This window comes from Micromesistius poutassou, assembly GCF_964030765.1.
Source record: "Micromesistius poutassou genome assembly, chromosome: 2".
Classification (NCBI taxonomy): Eukaryota; Metazoa; Chordata; class Actinopteri; order Gadiformes; family Gadidae; genus Micromesistius; species Micromesistius poutassou.
The window spans coordinates 12,172,584-12,194,642 of NC_140272.1; the positions used below are offsets into that span (position 1 = coordinate 12,172,584).

At 43.3% G+C, this 22,059-nt stretch overlaps 2 protein-coding genes across 3 annotated transcripts; both read left to right on the forward strand.

Moving 5' to 3' along the window:
* Positions 1-6: 6 nt before the first annotated feature.
* fam219aa (family with sequence similarity 219 member Aa) lies at positions 7-11,882 on the forward strand. Of its 2 annotated transcripts, none has more exons than XM_084463790.1 (6): positions 7-209; positions 4,361-4,460; positions 5,478-5,571; positions 6,709-6,789; positions 7,735-7,810; positions 8,551-11,882. In XM_084463790.1, the coding sequence occupies exons 1-6, from the start codon at positions 150-152 to the stop codon at positions 8,707-8,709; spliced, it is 570 nt and encodes a 189-aa protein (XP_084319916.1). In that variant the 5' UTR covers positions 7-149; the 3' UTR covers positions 8,710-11,882. The 2 variants fall into 2 exon arrangements, with proteins under 2 accessions (XP_084319916.1, XP_084319917.1); XM_084463791.1 differs by having other exon boundaries at positions 7,735-7,789.
* Positions 11,883-12,726: 844 nt separating this feature from the next.
* Positions 12,727-18,093, forward strand: LOC311338180 (BOS complex subunit ncln; the record flags this gene model as incomplete). Its single annotated transcript, XM_084463425.1, has 15 exons — positions 12,727-12,868; positions 13,251-13,441; positions 13,713-13,857; positions 14,175-14,272; positions 14,385-14,462; positions 14,739-14,842; positions 15,074-15,162; positions 15,729-15,868; positions 15,958-16,136; positions 16,258-16,345; positions 16,672-16,710; positions 17,045-17,217; positions 17,374-17,427; positions 17,693-17,771; positions 18,037-18,093. 15 exons carry the CDS (start codon positions 12,727-12,729, stop codon positions 18,091-18,093), a joined length of 1,656 nt encoding a protein of 551 aa, XP_084319551.1.
* Positions 18,094-22,059: the final 3,966 nt, after the last annotated feature.

The window sequence follows — 22,059 nt, forward strand, 5'->3', positions numbered from 1 at the left end:
TGTCGAGTCACCTCTGCCAGATTGGAGGAAAACAAACTGCCTGGTATAATGCAAAATAACGGGAGATCCTGCATATCAAATCAAAACCAGGGCGTGTAGAAACCTTGTTTATAAAACCGGTCCAACTTTATCAGCAGTCCTTCGCGAAAATGATGGAAGAAATTGACCGGTTCCAAGTGCCTCCTGTCAACGGAGAGACGCAGCCTCTGGTGAGCAGACTAGACGTTTCCATCACATTATTTCCTCCGATTCTAAACGTGCGAAGTGTTTCGTTTAGACTAAATGGTTTGTCTTGTGAGCTCCTGGTGTCTTATCGGAAATATGATGGACCGTCGAAAGCAATCTGCCACTGCTATACAATTAAATCAGCGACGTTAAACGGCTATACGGGCTGATTTTATGTTGCTATAATAATGATGACGTTTGCCTAAATGATTCTCCTGCCCGAAGAAATACGAGGAGTATAGCTGTACTATTATATATTCTATTTGTCCATCTGAAATTCTAGCTGCTTGTTCTCTAGTTGGTTTCTGTCCCAGCCGAGACTGCGGACTATTGCCTTGGCGGCTGACCAAAGTATAGGCCTAGTACTATTTGAGCATGGTCATGTTAAATACGCTACATATATTTTCACTGAAACTTAAGAAACACGATCCCAAATTGTCAATACAATATTTGGTATTCATACCTCATCATCTAAGTGACGACGGGTCAGTTGTATGTATAGGCCTATCCGGCCAGGCCCAGTTACCCAGCATTCATCTCAAACAGCTGTCCCATCACAGTGTTGGCCCAGTCGGAGGTGCTCATTGCTCATCATGTCCATGCATGTTTAGCACACGGTAGAATGCAGGAAAAAACTTTCCTTTTATAATGCAGGGGCGTCTTGCTGTTATAATCTGATTAGTTTCCTCCACTGGGTTGTAATGTGATCTTTGGTAGAGATGAGTTAATCCTGAATTATGGAGGTTGACATTCAAAACATTGATCACCAGTATTGGTAGAATTCACTCATTCCACATCCTATTTGTTATGATGTTAGCATTTTGGAAATGTGGAACGCTTGTGTGTTTTCTTTCACTTCCAATTTAATGTTATTCCTCTGACTGTAGATTGGTCAGGTGTAATCTGACAAGCCCTCTGTACTGACGTAAATCTGTATGCAATTCTATTTGTCCAAGGAAGTAGGCATGCATCAGTGGTGGATAATCCTATTTGATGTCAAGGAAACAACATTAACAAGTTCATGTTGGCATGTTAGTTCATGGAGGCGTGTCATATTATGATGGCCTTACTGTATCACTTGGACCCCTGTCCAATCCTGTCATTAGGATTGTGCATTAAATCAAAGTCATAAACAAAAGCAGTGTGATGTACACACAATGATAAAGGGCATGTCAAGCAGGCTTTCGAGCATGTCCTCAGAAACAAGACACACTTGTCTACTTTTGCTTAGTGCCTGAGTGTTCACATGTCTGTCTCCACGCATTCATTCATGCATGTATGAGTATAGTGTTGTTATTGGAACACGACCCAGTCAAGTGTAATATTCTTGTAAGGTCACCTTAATCTGATTTGGTATTTTCTGAGTTTGTGTGACATTGGGATAGCCTTTATATTGTAGCTCCGGTGCCATTGTCATTCCTATTCACAATACCTATTCATTTTCTGATTGTCCCCTGCTGATCACCTAATACCAGTCTCCTATTGGCCAAGAGGAAGCAGTGATGTGTAATCCCACCAATCTGCTGTTGTCCACTGCGTCAGCAGCATAGTGCCTCTTCATCATCGTAGGCCGTAAAACAGCCCACCACACCAGCTGATAAAAATGGACATACGGAGAGGTCACTTCCTCAATCATTGTGTAACATTGTGTGCGTGTAGTACACACACACACACACACAGACGCACACACACTTACACACTTATTACTATTTATTTCTATATGGCAAAGTGCTTAAGACTGAGTATGTGCATGAATGTTTCTGAAGGTCAGAGTTGATTGTACATGCCCAATCAGTGTTTTTCTATCAGATGGTTGCAGATCCGGGTGCTCACCCAAGTATCCGGACCAAGTCCTCAACCATGTATTATATATTATATTTTGATCAACAACTTGGTATAATATTATTGTTATTTGGTTTAGCAAAACCTAAAGCAGTTCATTGATCAGTTATTGTTGACCTAAAACTGCACTGTACTCAAGGCCAGCACAGAGAAAATGCGTGCCCATTTTCCCATCACACATTTCTTTAAGTATAAATTTGAAATATATATTGAATTAGTATATGCTACACGTGAACCCCCTAAGATGGCGCAATTTGATTGGTTTGCTATCTTGGGATATTGGGCAATATCCCATGATTGAGATTTCAAACTCGGGATATTGTGGAGCGAGCGTGACTGTCGTCTCGTAACGCTAATAAAAACGAATAAATCCCGGCAAAAAGTGTTATCTTGTTTATTTTTGAAGTGTTCACTTGTAGTATATACTAAAACAATTATTCACATCAGGCTCCGCGAATAGTGTTTTAGTGTAGCACTATTCACTTCGCCTTCGGCGAATAACTGTTGAATATATAGCTTAAATTCAAGCACAGGACACCCTGTTGTCATGGGTCCCAATAGCCTATCACTTACCCACCAGCAGTTCCAGAAATAGACCCTCTATTTCTTTTGATATTTCCCGTTAAAGGAAGCCGGCAGATCCCTCGTTGATGACCTCATTGATGCTAAATCCCCTTTTCATTATTCACTGCGGGCTCTGATAAAAGCCTCCAATGGGGGTTGTTTTCCAAACAGACCAAACCTCCATCTTCCTACAGTGAAAGCTTGTGTGAAAACCCGGCAGGAAGAAGAGCGATTGCGCAGCAGCGTAGGCCTAATGATCCAAGGGACGTGCCTATCTGTCACCAGGGCCATGAAAGGCTTCATGTCTGCAGGGGAGACTCCTTCTACGAGGACACCTCAGTCCTGCACCATGCCTTCTCCAGTGCCTTCGTTTGAGACGGAGTGGGCTGTATTCTGTTTCCTCGGCAGCACACATTTGTTATTTCAGCCAGCGGATGGCGCGTGACCACCAGATGATTCTATTGTATTCACCTGAGCTGGCCACCCCACGGATTACAGTAAACAACTATACGGCTCGTTGCGTAGCAGCGGATCCTATAGTGAACAGGATCTTCAGTTCATCTCTGAAATATGGATTGAAATGATTGGTGGCTGATAACTCTGTGGTTACGTGATGATAATTATGTTCAATCTTCTCTCTTGGTGTCGTTCCAGATGCCACAGGCATATTGATCACACCTTTTTGCAGGATGCGACCGTTTAAAATGGATGTGTGAAAGCAAATCTGATTGGACACACAATTTTTGTCCCACTGTCTTGACACGTTCATTTTCGTTAGGCCCCATGTGATTGGATTATTTATTTGGTATATCACATCATTCTGTCTGATGTTTGGAGCAAAACTGAATTTGGCCATATCTGCATCCAAGCCTCTATTTAATCATTCTAACATTGAGATTTTCCCCATTAATGAGGTTGCCATGAGAAAAAAGAATCATGTGGATAACAAACAATGACTCTCTGTAGCCTATATCAGTCTAATTTGTGCAGTCTGGACGTTTTCTGTATAGATGAGTGTTTCACGTTTGAGCTGCAACATCATGCCCGTGTCATGGAGTTGCTTTGTTGCTCTTTCTCTTTTGGAAGCATAGTGTCTGATTTATCCCAGTGAATGCAGGCTAATTGTGAGGCGGCGCCTGGCAGCCTTTTCCCCATGTGTCCCTGTGGAGTCCTCCCCGTATGCAACAAGAGCAGGCCTGTAGGCTAAACATAATGCCGGCCTCTGTTGGTGGAGCTAGCCAAGGCCCAGGCCAGTGAAGCCCCAGCCCTAGCTCTCTGTACGTCAGGAAACCTCCCATCCAACAGAACCCCCTCCCCTCTGTTCTCCCACGACCTCGCCTCTCTGTGTTGTCAGCGCCGGTGAGAGGCTAGAGAACCCCCTCTCTAGGCTCTCTGGGTCTGTCGACCCCTGGCATCCACGGTAGCATGTTGGCTAGCTACAACCCTTCTGGGGAATGGGATGCTTGCAGGTCCTAAGCAAAGGCTGCCGGTGTATACTGGATGGATGCAGGGTTGAATATGGTTCAACCCTGCATAGAGCACAGGTTGGGAAGGCCATTGCCATTATTCCCACTAAGTGAAATAAATGATAATTGATCAAGTTATATTGAATATCATCTATGAATTAATACTATACTATCTAAGTTAAACTATTGTATGCCTCCTTATAAACCAAAACCTATTTCATTAAAGCTGTTGAGAATTCTTGTCATAATATTATTTCTTTCAGGACCCTGCAGCCTCTTCCACCTCCGAGGCCGACTCTGATACCAGGGAGGGAGAGACGGTGGCCATGAACTACAAGCCCTCGCCCCTGCAAGTTCAAATAGGTACTACCACATCCACAAGGCACATCAATAAATCATACCTCATAGTGTCATAGCAAGGTTAGGGACTGAGTTGGTGCCTATGTTGCCCTTTTAGAAAGACACAGTTGCTGATGGATTTTTAAATAATATGTTGTATATAAGGTGTGTGGGTACACCCCCCTTGTATTCCAGCAAGTCATTTATCAAGAATAATTGTTTGTTATAAATGCTGTATATTTAATGCTAAATATATCACAGTATATCTGCTTTCTGGAAATCGGTTAGTCCATTTGACTATTAAAAGCAACGCATATTACTAAAACAGTATTAAATTAATATCGACCCGTGTGCTCGTGAAGTCTGCCATCTTGAGTGGCTCGATCAATAGTGAGTTGTAGTGAGTAGCTCAGTTTTAGCAAGTGCTCGCTCTGTGCTAGCCTGCTAGATTAAAACACCCAGAGAGGCCAGGTTGAAGTTAAGTCATTGTTCAGATGACCGACTCACACGTTTTCCTCACCTCTCTTTAGTCCACTTTATATGTTGGCCTGGACAGGATTAAGTCATGTCAACAATAAGTATAATATAACCCTAACTGCATTAATGTAAAGTATGGTGGCTTGCTGCATTGGGTAGACATTACCGTAGAGAAGACTGGTAAACTGATATGCATTGATTGTCTTTCAATATTGCTTTTCATGCAGCGCAACACACACAGAAAAATATATCTAGTTGCTCATGATAGTGAGCAGGATAGTGTCATTGATAGGATGTCTTGTTTGACAGATGTACTGGGATTGATCCCATTGGACGCAGACTACCAGTAGGCATTCTTGAGCAAGCTGCCCAACACTTACCTGCTCCTAATGACTAGCCGCCCACTCTGGATAAAAGCATCTGCAAAATAAATAGAAAGCTAGACTAGAGATCGGCTTCTCTGGAAAGCTATTTTAACAAAAAAAATCAGGCATGGCAAGAGTAGTGCTGGTGCTCTTAAACATGTGATATTAAGCGGTGATGTCATATCCTGTGGTTGCTCAGAGAAACAGAGGGATCTGGCCAGGAAGGGATCCGTGAAGAATGGTACGGTGGGAAGTCCTGTGAACCAGCAGCCCAAGAAGAACGCCAGGACAAGGTAATAACTAGCCTGGTGCTACCAGACCATCGTACTTCATTTAATTTCTACAGAAGGTCTGGAACTGCTGTAATTGGCAAACGTTCACTCACTTGGAGGCGGGTGTCTGTTGAAGTTTAAAACTATTGGATCTGCCCAGTGCCACTCTGGATCTGCCATAACCAATCGCAATAGCGTTTGGTCGTGACGTATGTCATACGCCGGGACCGGCCGGAAACTACGTTGCGCGCATGCACAGGCTGTGTACACAAACAAAACAAGATGAAGCGTGAAGATGTCTGTCAACGATAGCTGCAGGTTTTGTTCATCTAATTTTAGAGTTCAAGGAACAATTACAAATTCTACATTAATATTCTATAGTAAGGACAGAGATAATGTTTGCAGTCAACTGTCGAGGCTGGGTCTTGTCATTGACAATACGTCGCTACTTCGGCGTCATCGTTCTCAGCCACTTCCTCTGTTCGCTGATTGGTCACACAGAAATTTGTTCGGGCAAAATCCCACTAACAAGCCCCAGCCCCAGACTGACTACTGAAGGGAAAATGAAATTTGGGCGGAAGTAGGTGGGCGGGCGGAGCCAGGCTAGGAGGTAATAACCAGGCCTACTGTATAAACCACCTCAAGGCTCATGTACAGCAACTACAGATAAAGTTTGAGGAAATTCAAATGCATAACGGTTCAGACATCAGAGGCCCTCATTATTTTCTGCTAACCCACCTGGGAAGCTGTCTCCTTCCTGATGTAATAACCCCAAACACGCACCACGGTTCTTCATAAGGCTCAGGATTTGTGAGTGTAAACAATAATTGTGATTCTATTGTGGGAGTCGGCCGTACCCCTGTTGGCCTGCAGTCTCTCCTGGATTAGTGGGGATGTGAAGGGAGACCACAACCATGGGTTTTATAGAAAGGAAATAAGCTGCTCTCACAGCCCAGGGTTCAGCAGACTAATGCCAATTTCCTGCGTGAGTCACAGAAAAGTGTTTCCCTTTAGAATAGATAGTTATGGAGCTGGTCTGTGTTTATTTGCTTGACATTTAATTTTACCCACCGTTGTGCAATGATGCCTCTCAATCATTGTGCATTGTGGCTGATGTCGCTGTTCTCCCTGGGTTTTCTTCTCTCTCCCTCGCTTCAGACTGGTGGTTCCAAACAAAGGGTACTCGTCCTTAGACCAGAGTCCAGACGAGAAGCCCCTGGTGGCCCTGGACACTGACAGGTAAGGGCGCGTCCTGGTTGTCCTCCTCACTCTTGTCTTGTTGCTTCCCCCATCTCTGCAACACAGTATGAAAGTACTAAATATGGTTACATACCAGATTCTGATGTTTTTAAAAGGGAACATAAAGTCAAGCATATCCGTTGAAGCTCTGTAGCGTAACTTGAAACATCAACGTCTTTTAACATGGCTAAGGAGCACTGTTTGAGTGGAACAGGGACTCCTCTTCTATAAGTGACAGGTCCTCTGATTAACACGGGAGATGATTGGATTTGGACAGCTAACCATCTCTGAGACCCTTTTTCCCCCGGTTTGGTCCTAACCCACTGTGACTGTGCTTCTGGCACCGTCTTAGCCCCCGGGAGTATCGCAGTGATCAGGGCTCCTCGTTCGTGTGGAATAAGCCCCTCGCTGAACAAGCAGGAGATTACATCACTTTGTATTGCATCACACACTGGCATGCGCGGTGATTCACCGTGGCACAATGGCGTTTTTTATACTTGGTCGATTCAATTACGCTGCTTCACACTGGCACATGATTAGTCGGGGTAGGTTTGATCCGGATGGACGCAATGCAATTGAGCGAGCCGCGTTTGCGTGGTTTTTGTGTGTGTATTATGCGGGCGGTTGAGCTACAAATGGCTGTTGTGTTTCGTTTGTATGTGGTTTGGGTGTCTTATTCCATCTCTTTGAATACTACCAGTCACCTCGGTCAAAAATGTTTGTTTAATGAAGCGAAAAATGAATCATTGAAAAAATTATTCATTCAAAATGCATCAGTGTTTAAATATTTAGCAGGAAGCTATCAAATAATTAATTGGTGAGTTCTATGTATTCATCTATTAGAAATTGCTGTTTTTAAGGAAGCCACAAACCACTTCTTTTATATTTAATATCCAACCACACAGTATGTAATATTGAACAACGCCATGTATTCCTCCTCTTCAGCGACGACGACTTTGACATGTCCAGATACTCGTCATCGGGATACTCCTCAGCCGAGGTGAGATGTCTGAGGGACCAGGTATCTATAAACACACTATAGTCTATAATACCACCACCCTGCCCAACCACACCACCACCATCACCTCCATCACCTCGTCCCATACCCACGCCAGGTAACCCCCTCCTGGCCACGGTCAGGGGACCACGCCCCTAAGCGCTCCACGTAGAGAGCTAGTCCTGTGGTAGGCCTCCCACGGTGCCACCTTCTGCTTGCTTACCTTTTATTTGGTGTTCATTGTGGATTGTACACATTGTTTCTCCATTAAGCATCCTTTTTGTTGTAATAATGCATGCTTTTCTAAATTGTTCTTTTTTTAAAGGGTAAGTAAACCCTCCCCCCCCCACCTCCCTCTCCCCGTCGTGGCAGTTGTAACGTTTTTAGAATAAAACGGACTCCTTGTGTTCCATGGGAGAGGGCCGTTGTCAAACGTTGTCAAAAACCCATGTCTCACTCGCTTAAGCTACGTTGCGCAGCTAATTGAACTGCCGCTCTGGGAGTGTTTTCACTTCCCCCGTTTATCAACTTTATCAACTTTATCCATTTAAGTCAAATTATTGGTGATACCCAAACCGTCCGTTCTCATTTTGATAAAGCAATTTCGGGTTGAATTCACCCTTTAATACACACATGATTAAGAAATTGTCGAGCCCGCTGAATAAAAATCAGCGCTGGCATGCGACGCAAACCTCCCCCTGACATCCTGTGTTTGTTTGTGTTTGTTTGTTTGTTTGTTTGGTCTGGCGTTGGGGCACGTGCAGCAGATCAACCAGGACCTGAACATCCAGCTGCTGAAGGACGGCTACCGCCTGGACGAGATCCCAGACGACGAGGACCTGGACCTCATCCCGCCCAAGGCCGTCAACCCCACCTGCTACTGCTGCCAGTCGGCCCCGTCCACGGCCTGTCAGATCCAGTAGCAAGCGCCACACACCCAGAACCACCACCCACCCCTTCACCCTACACCCACCGCCCCCCCACCCACCCACCCACCCACCACACACCCCCCCACCCACCCACCCACCCACCCACCACACACCCACCCACCATGCTGAAGTCAGTTAACCACCCGGGTGGCGCCAATGGCCGGTTACTTTGGAGAAGAGGAAGAGCTGGCCTTTGGTGAAATAGTTAGTGAAGCTTCAAAAGAAAAAAAAAAAAGAATATAGTCTCAAGAAAAAGGGTCGAATTGTATATTCACTCTGAACGCGCGCTCCTCCTATGGTTGGATCGGTGCGTCTTGCTCTCCCGGGGTGTGTATTCAGAGAGGACTTTGAATCTGAAAAATGATCCTATTTTTTTGTTTTCTCTGTTGGTCTTTCGTTTTCCTCCTTTAATGAACTATGGAAGGGCAAAAGGGCCAGACATTGTTGAAAATAGAATGAGAAGATGTGGAATCAGCCAGACCACTGTGGCAGTGCACCAGACATTCACTCAGCGCCTAGTGATGACACGCGTTGTGTGTGGTTTCAATTGTCTCAGAAGGAAAGGCGGCGGCCATTGGTGTAGTTTTTGTCCCCCCTCCTTTCTTGGTTCACCCTTCCCATCACTTTGTGTTGTCTTCCTGTTTATGAATGACTATAGGTAATGCGCGTGTGTGTGTGTGTGTGAGAGATTGTACAGGAACTGTAAAAACAACAATGCTAATGCTTATAACTACACCTGTTAATGGAGTCGTTGAATCGCCAACAGTTGAGTAACGTAGCTAAAAACAGTCCGCTGTTGTAGTGAGGTCATAACTACTTAAATAGGTCCAATTCTGAGTCGATTTTAACTTTAAGTATTTTACCAAGAACAAAAAAAACAAGGAAGACGCATAAGACCGTTTTGCATGTTGCTCGTTGCGTTGTGTACAGCCCATGCAGATGTTTATCAGCCTCTAGCTACATGAACAGACTTTAGTGCCAAGTACTTATGATATTGGTCGCACCTTCATACATCCATATAGTATTACCTTCACTTTGCTGCAATATCCATAGATTGAAAATAAAGAACTTGATGCTAATTAGAATTAATGGCAGAATACGCAAGTTCACTTAATTTATTCACTTGTCTTTACTTGGAGGGCAAGGCTTTCTTAATACTGTAATACCAAAATGGAGACAATTTTACTTTGGGCAGGGTATTGGCAGTTTCAAAATAAGCAAGAGGCTTAGCTATCTGCTGTTTGCCAGACTCCATGTGAGCAAAAGAGAATTAAATATAGCCAATTTTGGTTGCTTCATAATGTTTGCAAGACCTGGAGTTATGCTGGCCATGTCCCCCAAACCCATATAGCAAAATGGGGTCATGTTGGGAAGAAAATGGGGCATGCTATGTGACCCTCGCAAGAATGAACTCAGACATGCAGCTGTCAATGTAACCCTGATATCCTTCTGAATGAAACTGAAGGATGGAGAGAGAGAGAGAGAGAGAGATTGTTGTCTTGCTGGTGTCCATACGTGATACATTTGACCTTACTGAGATAGCTACCAACACGGGGCACTTCCCTCTTCATTTATTACGTAATTTCAAAAGTTTACTATTTCCTTTGTATTATTTTTTAGTATTTTTTGTTTGTATGTTTCCACATTTGCACATCACCTTTTTGACCATGTGTTCAGGTCAACGGATTCATAAACAATGTCCATTATCTGTCAGTTATAATAATTGAAAAACTGTACTCGTATGTAGCACCCCCAAACAGGTATGGTCAATGCTTAGTTTTCCAGTTGAACTCATGAATAACCATGTATGAAAGGGAAATGGTTCAGTGTTTTAAAAGACTGGAGGCCATGCTCGTTGGCAATGTTTACTGTAAACCGTCAGTTGTCCGCTATGATTTCCAATAGAAGCGTTTAATATATATATATTTTTTGTTGACTACACTGAGATTTTGACATGCTGGTCGTTTTTTTTTAATTTTGTTGTATGTGCCATTGCATTGTTTTGTTGCGTACGGACTGTTGTTTTGAAGACCCTGAGTATTCGATTCCTAATTAGGTGGATTGAAACGTATAATAGCCGGGTTCTGCTCTCCTCCTAGACATGGGGAAGTCCTGGCTTGGGCCACTGTGACTAGAAAACCAGGCTCATGATGGAGTAAGTTCATCACTGCTCTTAAAATGTGTTGTGTATTTGTGTATACGGGACCATTTCTGATTTCTGTAACCTAGATCAGAGGACATGCATTGGAACGGAGCATTACGATCCTGTTATTGAAGTGATATCAAACCATATTATGGACATTGTTCATTTTGTCCTTACCTTTCAAACAATCACTTATTTCATATGGCTATTAACTGAAATGTTACCTAATGAGTATTTAGAATTTTGGATATTTGTCCCCCTCACCAAAATGCACAAGAAATCTCCCTGAAATTTGTTCCACATTTACACTGAGGAAAGTGTTCCTAATACAGAGTTTACAATCCTAATGTATTGCCTGGAACATTGTCGATGCTTTGACCAGGTAAAACAGTAAAGTTGTTTTGCTTGATTATCAATGTGTACTGCATCGGGCGCATTTTAGCCAGTGGCGTTCTCTTTGCTCATCTCCGCTCAGCAAAGTCGCCCTGTAAGCCTGTCACTACAGGACTCAACATAGCAGTTATTCTAAAAATCTGATGTTAACATCTAGGTGCTATCTATGCTTGTATGAGTTACACAACTGCAACTCCAACCCAATTGAATTGAATGGGAAAAGACTACCGTACTACGACAGTACATCGCAAGGCAGCCTTTAGCTTGGGCAAGCACACTACCGTTCAGGAGCGACCATCTTGTGTTTTTGTTATTGTCATGCCAACTCAAAGATACACTACTTTCAGCCATTGGTGTGCAAACTGTGGTGTGGTGTTGCTCACTGTTTACTTAAGTAGCTCCTGCCTTAAGTGATGCATTGTAACAGAGGGATATTTGATCAGCAGTCGTACATGTTTTATTTATTTTAAGTATGGGAAACGATCCATTTTAACATAGAGATGCTTTTAATTTGCCAGATGCTTATTGTTATGATTGTATAGACAAATGTGAACTGATTCCATTTGGTATTTAACAGTGTTAATGTTCGGTGTACTGTAACATATCGAAAAATAAATATAAAATATCTGGAGTCTGGAATTCCCTCACTTTTATTTATTAGGTAGTATTCTGGACTTGTTTGCTGCGTGAAGAGTTAGAATGAATAGTTATTTGAGTTATCACTTTTTTTTTTCTGCCATAGCTTTCATATGTTACTCTGGGTTTATCATACCATGTCAGATAAGCAGTTGCAAATTTATCCTCAGAGTACTGAGCAATCTCTGGGGGGAGGGTCTCGGGGGATTACCTGCAGAACTGTGTGTGTGTGTGTGTGTGTGTGTGTGTGTGTGTGTGTGTTTAATCTACATGTATATGGCTGAGACTGAGGAAGAGAAGGGGGTGAAGTGTGATTAGCCTGGCCTGATCCCTTCAGAGCAGATGGTAGACTGGCTTACCTCGCTGTCCCAGGACTTTGGTGATGCGTCGCCCAAGGTAGTAATGTTGAGAAGGAACAAAGTTAAAATAAGAGACCCTGAGGAATCATATCTACCAGCAGGACGGGTGAGTCTCCATTTTATGCTGTTTGGTGTTGTGGTCCAACTTGTGATGATTTGAAGATGAAGGGCAGTAAGATGTCTTTAAGCTGTAGAGGACATCCAGGGCAGATCACATGAGACCGTGTGAGAGATGATACACGCATTCATAGCATTGTATTGACACGCTCCCAAGATACTGTGGTGGATTTTCGTAAGGTCTCTGTTCAATCTGTTTCATATTTAACTTGAACATTGAAATACGAAATGTTAAATGTTAGGACATCACTCAATCCATGGCTTTTATGAAACTATACTACATCCATATAAAATGTGTTTGAACTTCTGCAACCATGCGTGCATAACGACACACCAGGATCCAGGCAAGACTCTGGAGTCACGATGCCCGGAAGATGGATGCTGTCCTTGGCTCTGCTGCTGCTCTGCGTGCAGTCATCCCTCACCTCGGTCCTGACCGCCGCCTCGTCCTACGAGTTCACAGCCTACAGGATGCAGCAGTACCACCTGGGGCAGCAGAAGCATGGTAAGGCCCCTGCAGTGAAGGCCCAGGATGGTGGATGTTAACAGCTCCATCAAAAAAAAAAAAAAAAAAGTATACATATATATATATATGTCAGTTTAATTGGTACCATCAGAGTCAGTTTCAAATGTGCTAAAGCAAAATGATGCAATAACTGTTGGAGAATTACCCAATAGTAGCATGGTTTTTCGTTTGTCATTGGGATCTTCGTCCTCTCTGGCTTTGAAGGATAAACCCAGTGAACGTTTTAGCGTTAAAAGGCATAGAAACAAAGACGATTATTAATGAATTGAATTGAAATACTTTTGCCTGGCTGTATATTGGAATACATTGCCTTTTATATGAATAAATCTTCTCCTCACCTCTTCCATCTTCCCGCTCTCAGGCTGTCGCGGGGCCATCGTGGTCGCAGAGGCTCGCTCGGCGGATGAACCGGTGCTGACCAGGCGCTGCATCGTCATGAAGGTGTCGGACTTGACCACTGAGAAATACCTGGAGGCCCAGCGACAGAACGCTGCTGCCATATTCATCCTGCTGCCCCAGAACATCTCCAACCTTCCACTGGACGTGGTGCAGGTGAGAACTCTACTTTACTACTTTAAAGTGCTCTCCACAACCTACTTCAGAGCATCTCTACCAGCCATTCTAGTGGTTTCAGCAAATTCATATTTTTAATCATAAATGTATTGTTCCCTTTTCAATAGTCGATAGGATTGATATTCATTGCTTATTGCAATAAATATCAATATTCTTAGCAAAGACTGAGGGAAGATGAAAATAAACAAGTTTGTAGTGAATAACTTCTTAATACCGTGCCCGGTTCATATGATCTGTTGTACTCCATCAGTCCTTCATGGTGAGTGAGAGCGAGGTGTTGCAGAGGGAGACACTCATTCCCGTGTACGTGGTGCCTGAGGACGACCAGCTGCTCTGCATGTATGAAGAAGTCAAACAGGCCGCAGCCAGTCGAACCTCCTCCATCTTCGTCCGAGGTGAGCGGGAACATTGGATGAATGATGATGGATGGCTGGTAGATGGATGGCTGGAGAATTGAAGGAATGGATGGTGAATGGGTGGCTGGATGAATGGAGGTATGTACAAATGGTTGATTCAAATGCTAATATGAAGAGCTTGAATTGATTTCCTTAGGTTAAAATGGATCAATTCACAAAGTGCATTATCATTACAAAAGCACAATACCCTCCATATTTAAAAAACCGAGACAGATGAGATAAACACAAACACCCAACCATAATGAGACGGGTGCAGTCCGTGTGTGCCGCTGACACGATGCTCTGTGTGCTGCCAGTCCTACGCAGCATGGTCACCGCCATGGGCTTTCAGATCCTGGTGGGCTCCAACAGCCCCATGAAGCCCATCACCGACAACACCTTAGTCACGCTGGAGGTGAGCGAGGAGCCCATTACTCCCAACACAATGATGGATGATCCAGGTGAAACGCCTTCAAGCATACGTTTCAAGCATACGTTTCAAGCATATTTGTTTTGTGTTGTTTCAGGGTGTTCTTCCCGGAGCAGGGATGGATCTGCCCACCATCCTCATCACCGCCCACTATGACTCCTACGGGCTTGCTCCTGTGAGTCCGTCAGCTGCCAACCAGCACAAGTTTTTGTTATGAGCCGATTCGGCATTACATCATGAGCAAATCTGAATGTCACGTTCTCTACCACGTTGGAGGACACAATATAGATAGATTGCTTGCTGAACTGTTAAATGATGCATCGTCAATTGATTTCATGATGAATGATTTAAGGGAACCCATGTGTCGCGTCGGCATTCATGTGAATCGAACAACGATCCTTGTGTAGTTTCTTGTGTATGAATGCATCGGTCTGTGTGTGAACGCATACAGTGGCTGGCCCATGGAGCCGACTCAAACGGCAGTGGCGTGACCATTCTGTTGGAGCTGGCCCGTCTCTTCCAGAGGCTGTTCAGCAATGCAAGCACCAGGCCACAGTAAGATACAAGGGAATTAGCAATGTGTTTTAGTGTGATTTTAGTTGTATGTTTTAATCCACCTCCACTGCATTCAGTGAAACATAATGAAAACACAACACAACAGTTAAAAGATGATTTTGTTAATTTGTGAACATAATGTTTAATGGGGAAAAACCCATTTTCCTGTTAAGATACTTTGATTGCATTGACAATGGGTTTCATTAATGCAGTAATTTCTTGCATTTCTAGATATAATTTGATGTTCTCCTTAACTGGAGGAGGCAAGTACAACTTTCTGGGAACCAAGAAGTGGATTGAGGAGAATCTGGACCATGCTGGTAAATCTTTGACTTTATTTCCTTCATACAAAACTGACCGAGAGCCAGAGATTATACTTCTTGTGCACTGTAGTTCTGCCTCTTATGCATTGTAATGTGTCAAACATATGTTAGGTAAGCTACATTTACAATCAATCATTTGAATAAAGGCCTCCTCACTCCCAGGCTCAAGCATAGAGAGCCAGCGTCAGGCACATCCGCTTCCCTCCGCTTGCACATGTTAATCAATGACCACTTCCACACCACACCGAGCTGAAGGGCATTGCGGAGCCCTGTGCTTTCGGGCGTGGGGTCTATTTAATATGTCTCTGCATGAATTTAAAGGGGACATAATATTCCACCAGGTGTGAGTATGATTAGTGGACACGCCCACCTGTGATGTCAGAAGCGGCCCATTTTCAAAACGGATTGTAATGGCTATTCACATTCATACCTGCCGGTATAATATGTCCCCTTTAAATGGCCTACATGATGTGTGTGTAGGCCTTAAGACCTAGTACACACACATTGAAATCCAACACATTGATGACTATGACTAAACTGACGACATGTTTTCGTCCAATCAGAGTACAGCCTCCTGCATGACAACGTGGCCTTTGTTCTGTGTTTGGACACCCTGGCCAACAGCGATGCGCTCTACATGCACGTGTCCCGCACTCCTAGACCAGGTTCTCCCATGGATTCTTTCATCCAACATCTGGAGGAGGTAACAATCAATACGACCGCTTAGTTTAACCGATGGGTGATCTCTTCACTGCCCAACGGTCACCGGCCTCTCTGTGTGTATGTGTATAGGTGGTGTCTTCTAGGTTTCCCTGGGTAGGCCTGGAGATGGTCCATAAGAAAATCAACCTGGTGGAGTCGACCGTCGCCTGGGAGCATGAGCGCTACTCCCTGCGCAGAATCCCGGGGTTCACTCTGTCTCACCTGGAAGACCCCAAGTCGGAGCTGCGAGGGTCCATACTAGATACCATGTGAGTGCAGATTGAACACACTGATTGTTTATGACTTGTTTACCTTGGGAGAGGCCGCACTTGAAGAGCCTGACTCTCCTGTCTTTGATTGTGTTGGTGACGGATGAACTCTGACTGACAGGTCACAGGTGGACTTCAGGAAACTGAAACGCAACGGGGTTATTATTGCAGAATCCCTGGCCAGGTTCATGTTTAATCTCTCAGACAAGGTGATTACACACCGACATGCAAACATACATGCAGACATGCACACGCACACATACAGTACATGCAGACATGCACACGCACACAACCACAGAACTGCAAGCATGCACACACTCACTCACTCACTCACTCACTCACTCACTCACACACACACACACACACACACACACACACACACACACACACACACACACACACACACACACACACACACACACACACACACACACACACACACACACACACTTTCACTCATACACACTAAATGCTACTTCTTGGAAATGTGCAGTGTTCTTATATACACACTACAAATCTCTCTGTCGTCATCTAGGGTACACCAAAAGAAGTGCAAGTGTTCAAGGGTCACATGGTGAGAACTCTTTTGCTTCCCTCTAGTATTGCTTTACTACTGTTTAAATGGTGTTTGTGTACAATTATTGAAGGGGGTCTTTGGGTTACATTCTATGAATTGATTCGATTTTAGTTAGATATATGCCTTCAAACTGTCTCAGCTATCTTTTTAAATACCTACTTCCTATGTACGTACAATATTGTATACTGAGTTACAATGGCTGCATTGAAAATGTATGTATTGAAAGAGATGGTGTGATTGTTCTTGCTTTAAGTAGTGATGCTTACCAGGGCTTCTAATATCCCGATTACTTGAACGTTAAGTGTTTTGTCTGCATCCACCACGGCTGCAGGACTTCCAGGACAGCCGCCTGTCCAGCCTCATGTCCTTCCTGACGTCTGTCCCGCGGGCCACCCAGTTGCTGGACAAGGAGCCCAGACAGATGCTGCTAGTCAACTCTCTGGAGCAGGAGTTCAGACGCTACCTGCTGCAAGTCCACAGGCACACCTTCCGGCAGGACAAAAGGTTGTGTGTGTGTGTGTGTGTGTGTGTGTGTGTGTGTGTGTCTGTGTCTGTGTGTGTGTTTGGGCATTTTATATGCTATTTAATCAAAATTAAATAATATAGTAAAACAATTACAATATTTCATCTGACATCATTGTTAGCAAATGTCTTTCTTAGGGATCCTGAAATTACCTTTTTCGACCAAATGAATCAGCCAGTGATGATGTACAGGTAAAAAATTACCGTCCATACTGTAAGGACTGAATCTATACATATAAATACATATTGTCCTGTCCATAGTGTAAAGACTGAATCTATACATATAAATACAGATTGTTCTGTCCATACTGTAAGGACTGAATATATACATATAAATACACATTGTCCTGTCCATATTGTAAGGGGTGAATCTACACAGATAAATACACACTGTCCTGACTCCTGCCCATACTGTAAGAGGTGAATCTGAACGAATCCTCCCGTTTTCTTCATCCAGAGTGAAACCAGCGGCCTTTGACCTCTTCCTGGGAGGATGCATTGCGGCCTACTTGGGGATAGTGTACTATGCCATCCAGGTTTGTCTACCTTTGCTTATGTTGCTTAGATTGATTAAATCAAACCATATTGTCTGATTCCTTCACTTGTTAGCTTGTGCAGATGCCAAAATCAACAAAAGAGACCCTCAAAGCAAACAGATCAAACCATATTGTCTGGTTAATTCGCTAGCTAATTAATTAGTTAGCTGTTCAAGAATACTCATTTTCAAGTGGCATCTGCTTGTGCTGATGCCAAAATCACTAACAGATCATGTGCATGTGTGTTTGTGCATTTCTCCTACAGAATTTTGGCTACCTCTACACAAAACTCAAGTCTGTTTTAAAAACCAAGCATGCTTGATGTGGGTTGGATGTGTGATGGTCTTTGAGTTCTGGGACTGTGACCAGCGCTTTGAAGTCTGAGGAAGCGGCCTGCTTCTGTCCCTGTTGGGCTCAGCTGGTCTACGTAATGAGGAGACCATGAAAGGGAAACTGAGTTAATATACATCCTATGTAATGCCTACATCCTATGTAAATTACAATTTGAATGAGGAAAGTAATTTGAATTTGAATCAAAGACTCCAGAATACGATCTTTGTACTTATTTTACATCATGTGGTCTGTGGACTATTTTACATTAAACAATGAATGCATATTTAAAAACTGTTCAATTGTTGTCACTTGTATAAAGAAAAGGGAAATTCAAACCGATAAGAATGAAAACCTCAGAAACTATAATATAACATGTGAAATCAAAGCGACCAATGCAATGCACAGGGATCAGATCTTGTACCCTTATACCCTTATCCACACCCCTGCTAATCATTTGACTTACGCTGTACCGTTGCTATCAGCCGCCTTTGCCCACCCTCCCTCCTACTGTACATCTGTTGCCTTGGACCCAACTGGAGTTTGGCTGTTAAACATGCCAGCGAGCCACTGCAGGGAGACAAACAGCCTGGTCCTGTCACAGAGACCCTGGGGGGGGGGGGGGGGGGACGCAGGAGACATGAAGCTTGGTGAATTATTGATGGACTTGTGCCACGTTCACCATGAATATGTGAGAGGGCCCTGGTTGTGTGTGTGTGTGTGTGTGTGTGTGTGTGTGTGTGTGTGTGTGTGTGGATGGAACAATCGCTTTGCTGTGATAAGATTGATTACGTATTAACTGCTAGATGGCCAAGCCACTGAGGAGGAGGGAGCGCTGGTGTGTGTTTGAATGGGGCCATGCAGGAAGCTTGATAAGACCTTGATGGGAGAGTGCGGTGAGCGGCTCTGTAATGGATAGTGAACCAGACTGTATCGGCCCCTGCAGGGGGGGCCTCTGGCTCAATCAACTGAACTGTGAGGGGAGGTTAGCTGCTGGGCGCTCAGGTAGCAGGGAGGGATGTTCTGGTTCAACGGACCCCTCTCAGTGCCACCAAGTGCACATACCGACCAGCTGCTGATCAAATCAAAAGATTTTTGATAAGACGACAAATTTGCGAAAACGCTTTTGGCAATGTGTAAATCAGTTATTTCAATGATGAATTTATTATACACCAGTGATAGTCTGCATGGGAAAAAAAACACAATCCAGAATCTACTTTTAGTGGATACAAAAAGAACCCATCACAACAACAAAAACAACAACAACAACAACAACAGCAGCATAGAGGGAGAGGTCGACAGGTGAGACTAGAAACAGGAGGGGCTAGCAGGTGACCAGAGAGGAGAGAGAGCGGGGGGCGGGGGGCCCTGCAGTTGCCACTGACCTTCGAGTGTCAGACAGTCTTAAAGCAGATCGTGGAGCAGAAGTGGACGGTTGGTTCTCCAGGGAACGGTGAGAAAAGATGAGTCCTCAGCACCTCATCAGCACGTACTCTGAGCAGTTTGTCCCCCCGGGCGGAGGGAAGCCGGCTGTACCTCGGCCGTCATCCCCCAATCGCAGGAACAACCCCCACCCACGGCCGGTAAGAACGCACCAAAATCATTAGACTTGTATAATACAAGGTCTGCAGTTTTTTTTCAAGTTTTTATTTTTTATTTTAAATATATAACCATTTGACATATCGGAGTCAATTCCATTTTTATATATTTTTTTAAATCATCAAAACAGACATTTATTTAAATACATTACGTTTTCAACATTCTCCTTTCATAGGAGAAATGCGAGAGAGTTAAAATAAGAGTTAAAATAATGGCAGCCAGTGAACTGGCCCAATTGGGTCACCTATTGTTATTGTTTCACCCTATCACGTTGCTGTTGGTCTGTAAACAAGAGCTGGTCCTCTCGAAGTAATTGGCTGGTTGACCGCTATACTGGGTTGAGCTGTACAGGGTGAAAGCTGTGTTGCATCCATTATTCACTACTTCCTCTTTGACTATTATCCTTCCTGCAATGGCACAAACAGCCTGAACCACAACTAGTGTAAACAGAAAAGACTGAAGCTCATGGTCTTTGAAGAGGACCTAAAATATGCCATTTATTCTATAATTCAGTAAATAATATAGGCCTACAGAAAAATGTGCAACATTAATTTAACAAAAGAAGGGATACATTAGGATGCCCTCTGCAGCATTCTGTTCATGAATTTACTTTTTGCTTGCTTTGTTATAATAAACTATGCATTTTTATCCAAATGTATTGGGAGATAATTTATTCATCATTGTATTATTATTATTATTATTATTATTATTATTATTATTATTAGTAGTAGTAGTAGTAATGAATGACAATTATTATTATAGAATGATAGACAGAATTGCTGTATTAATTATCTTTGGTGGTCTCTCTTATCCTTTTCCTGCTCATTCATCCAGGACTTCCTGGTCCCTCTGCCACTGCTCTCCAGCTCCAGGTCACCAAGGGCAACAGTAAACGCTGTGCCTTTTGTGGGTCGACCCCTATTCCCTCCAGTCAGATACCTATCCTTCCAAGGTACTTCCACTTTAAACTCTTTATATGTCTGCAACTGCTCCTATATCTGCATTCCTTTTACGTCGCCATTGATAAGCATCTACCGAAATGAGTAATTTTGACAGAGAAGGTAAGGTAATATGCAATTAATAATAAGGTAATATGCAATTAATAATAACAGAAGGTAATATGCAGTCATAGGAAGTTCAAAATAGAAATGTTCTTAAGTCACATGTTAATATCCTTATAAATGTCTCTATGCTAATTTCGCTTCTGTATGACTTGTACGGCTGTTGCTTCTGTCTCAGGGACCAGACCTGACAACGGTCAAACTCGCAAATTACCACGAATATCTTTCATCGGTTCATCAGCAACTCTGCCCTCTGCTGGTAGATTTCAGAAAATACAATCGACAGATGCTGGAATAGACAATCAAGTTTACACAAGCATCATACAAAGGTATAAAAAACGAATCGTCTGCATCATGTCTACCGGATCTATTGGGGGCAAATTGCTGGGATGTATTGTTGTGAATGCATTTTTAATAGTTTCTTTAAATATATGCCACAGATTATTTTTTCCTATGTATCAAAGTCAGAAGGAATAATTGTGAACCCTTATCTTCCCTTGACATTGATGTATAGGCCTACATTGTTTGTAGTATCATGTTATCTCACGAGGTATCCTAAAGTAAATAATTAACTCTCTTGGTTACTGGTAGAGGTAATAGAATAAAGCTGTTGTTTCTGACAGGCAAATGTCAGCCTCCAACTCCCAGAGGAGACTGCAAACTACCAACTCTCCTGCGGCACAACATCACAAACCACAACCATACTGGCGCTCCAACAGCACGCTGGATTCGTGGTAATAATACTTACTAATAACTTTACAGTCATGAACAGTGAGCAATTGTTATGTTTTTTTCTCCAATGTTTTTTTTTTTTTTTTTTTAACCAGTGCTGGATACAGCTGCTTCAGTGTAGTCAAGCCCTTCCAGGCCGGACACTTCATCATACACCCCGAGTTTGTATCGGAGTACCTACGTCCGGTACATATCGGGAAAATCAACAAATGTCATTAGATAATCTAGCAGTATGATCAAATTAAGGTTGCCTAATAAACACTATGCTTTTGTGTGTGAATATTTTAAATGTATATTTTTGTATATAAAGATCTGTCAGACCCTGTGCTGCCACACCCTTTCAAACGCCCCTCGCAAAAGGCATAGGTCCAAAAACAAAAAGTCAGCAATTCCAACTTTAAAAAATGTACTTGATTTAACCCGATCGTGGACGATTGTTTCTCGAGTGTAGTTTCCTCCTGGAACATTCATGTTGTGCTCAAAACAGATGAGCTAATTTTTAATGAACTACATTTCCCATCGTTGTGCCTCAAGTTTTGTGAGTCGGTGGGCGTGCACGAGGCGCG

Coding starts and splice junctions, on each gene's coding strand:
- fam219aa (XM_084463790.1), top strand. CDS start 150: ATGATGGAAGAAATTGACCGGTTCCAAGTGCCTCCTGTCAACGGAGAG. Junction 210..4,360: donor ACGGAGAGACGCAGCCTCTG/GTGAGCAGACTA, acceptor TATTTCTTTCAG/GACCCTGCAGCCTCTTCCAC. Junction 5,572..6,708: donor AAGAAGAACGCCAGGACAAG/GTAATAACTAGC, acceptor CCCTCGCTTCAG/ACTGGTGGTTCCAAACAAAG.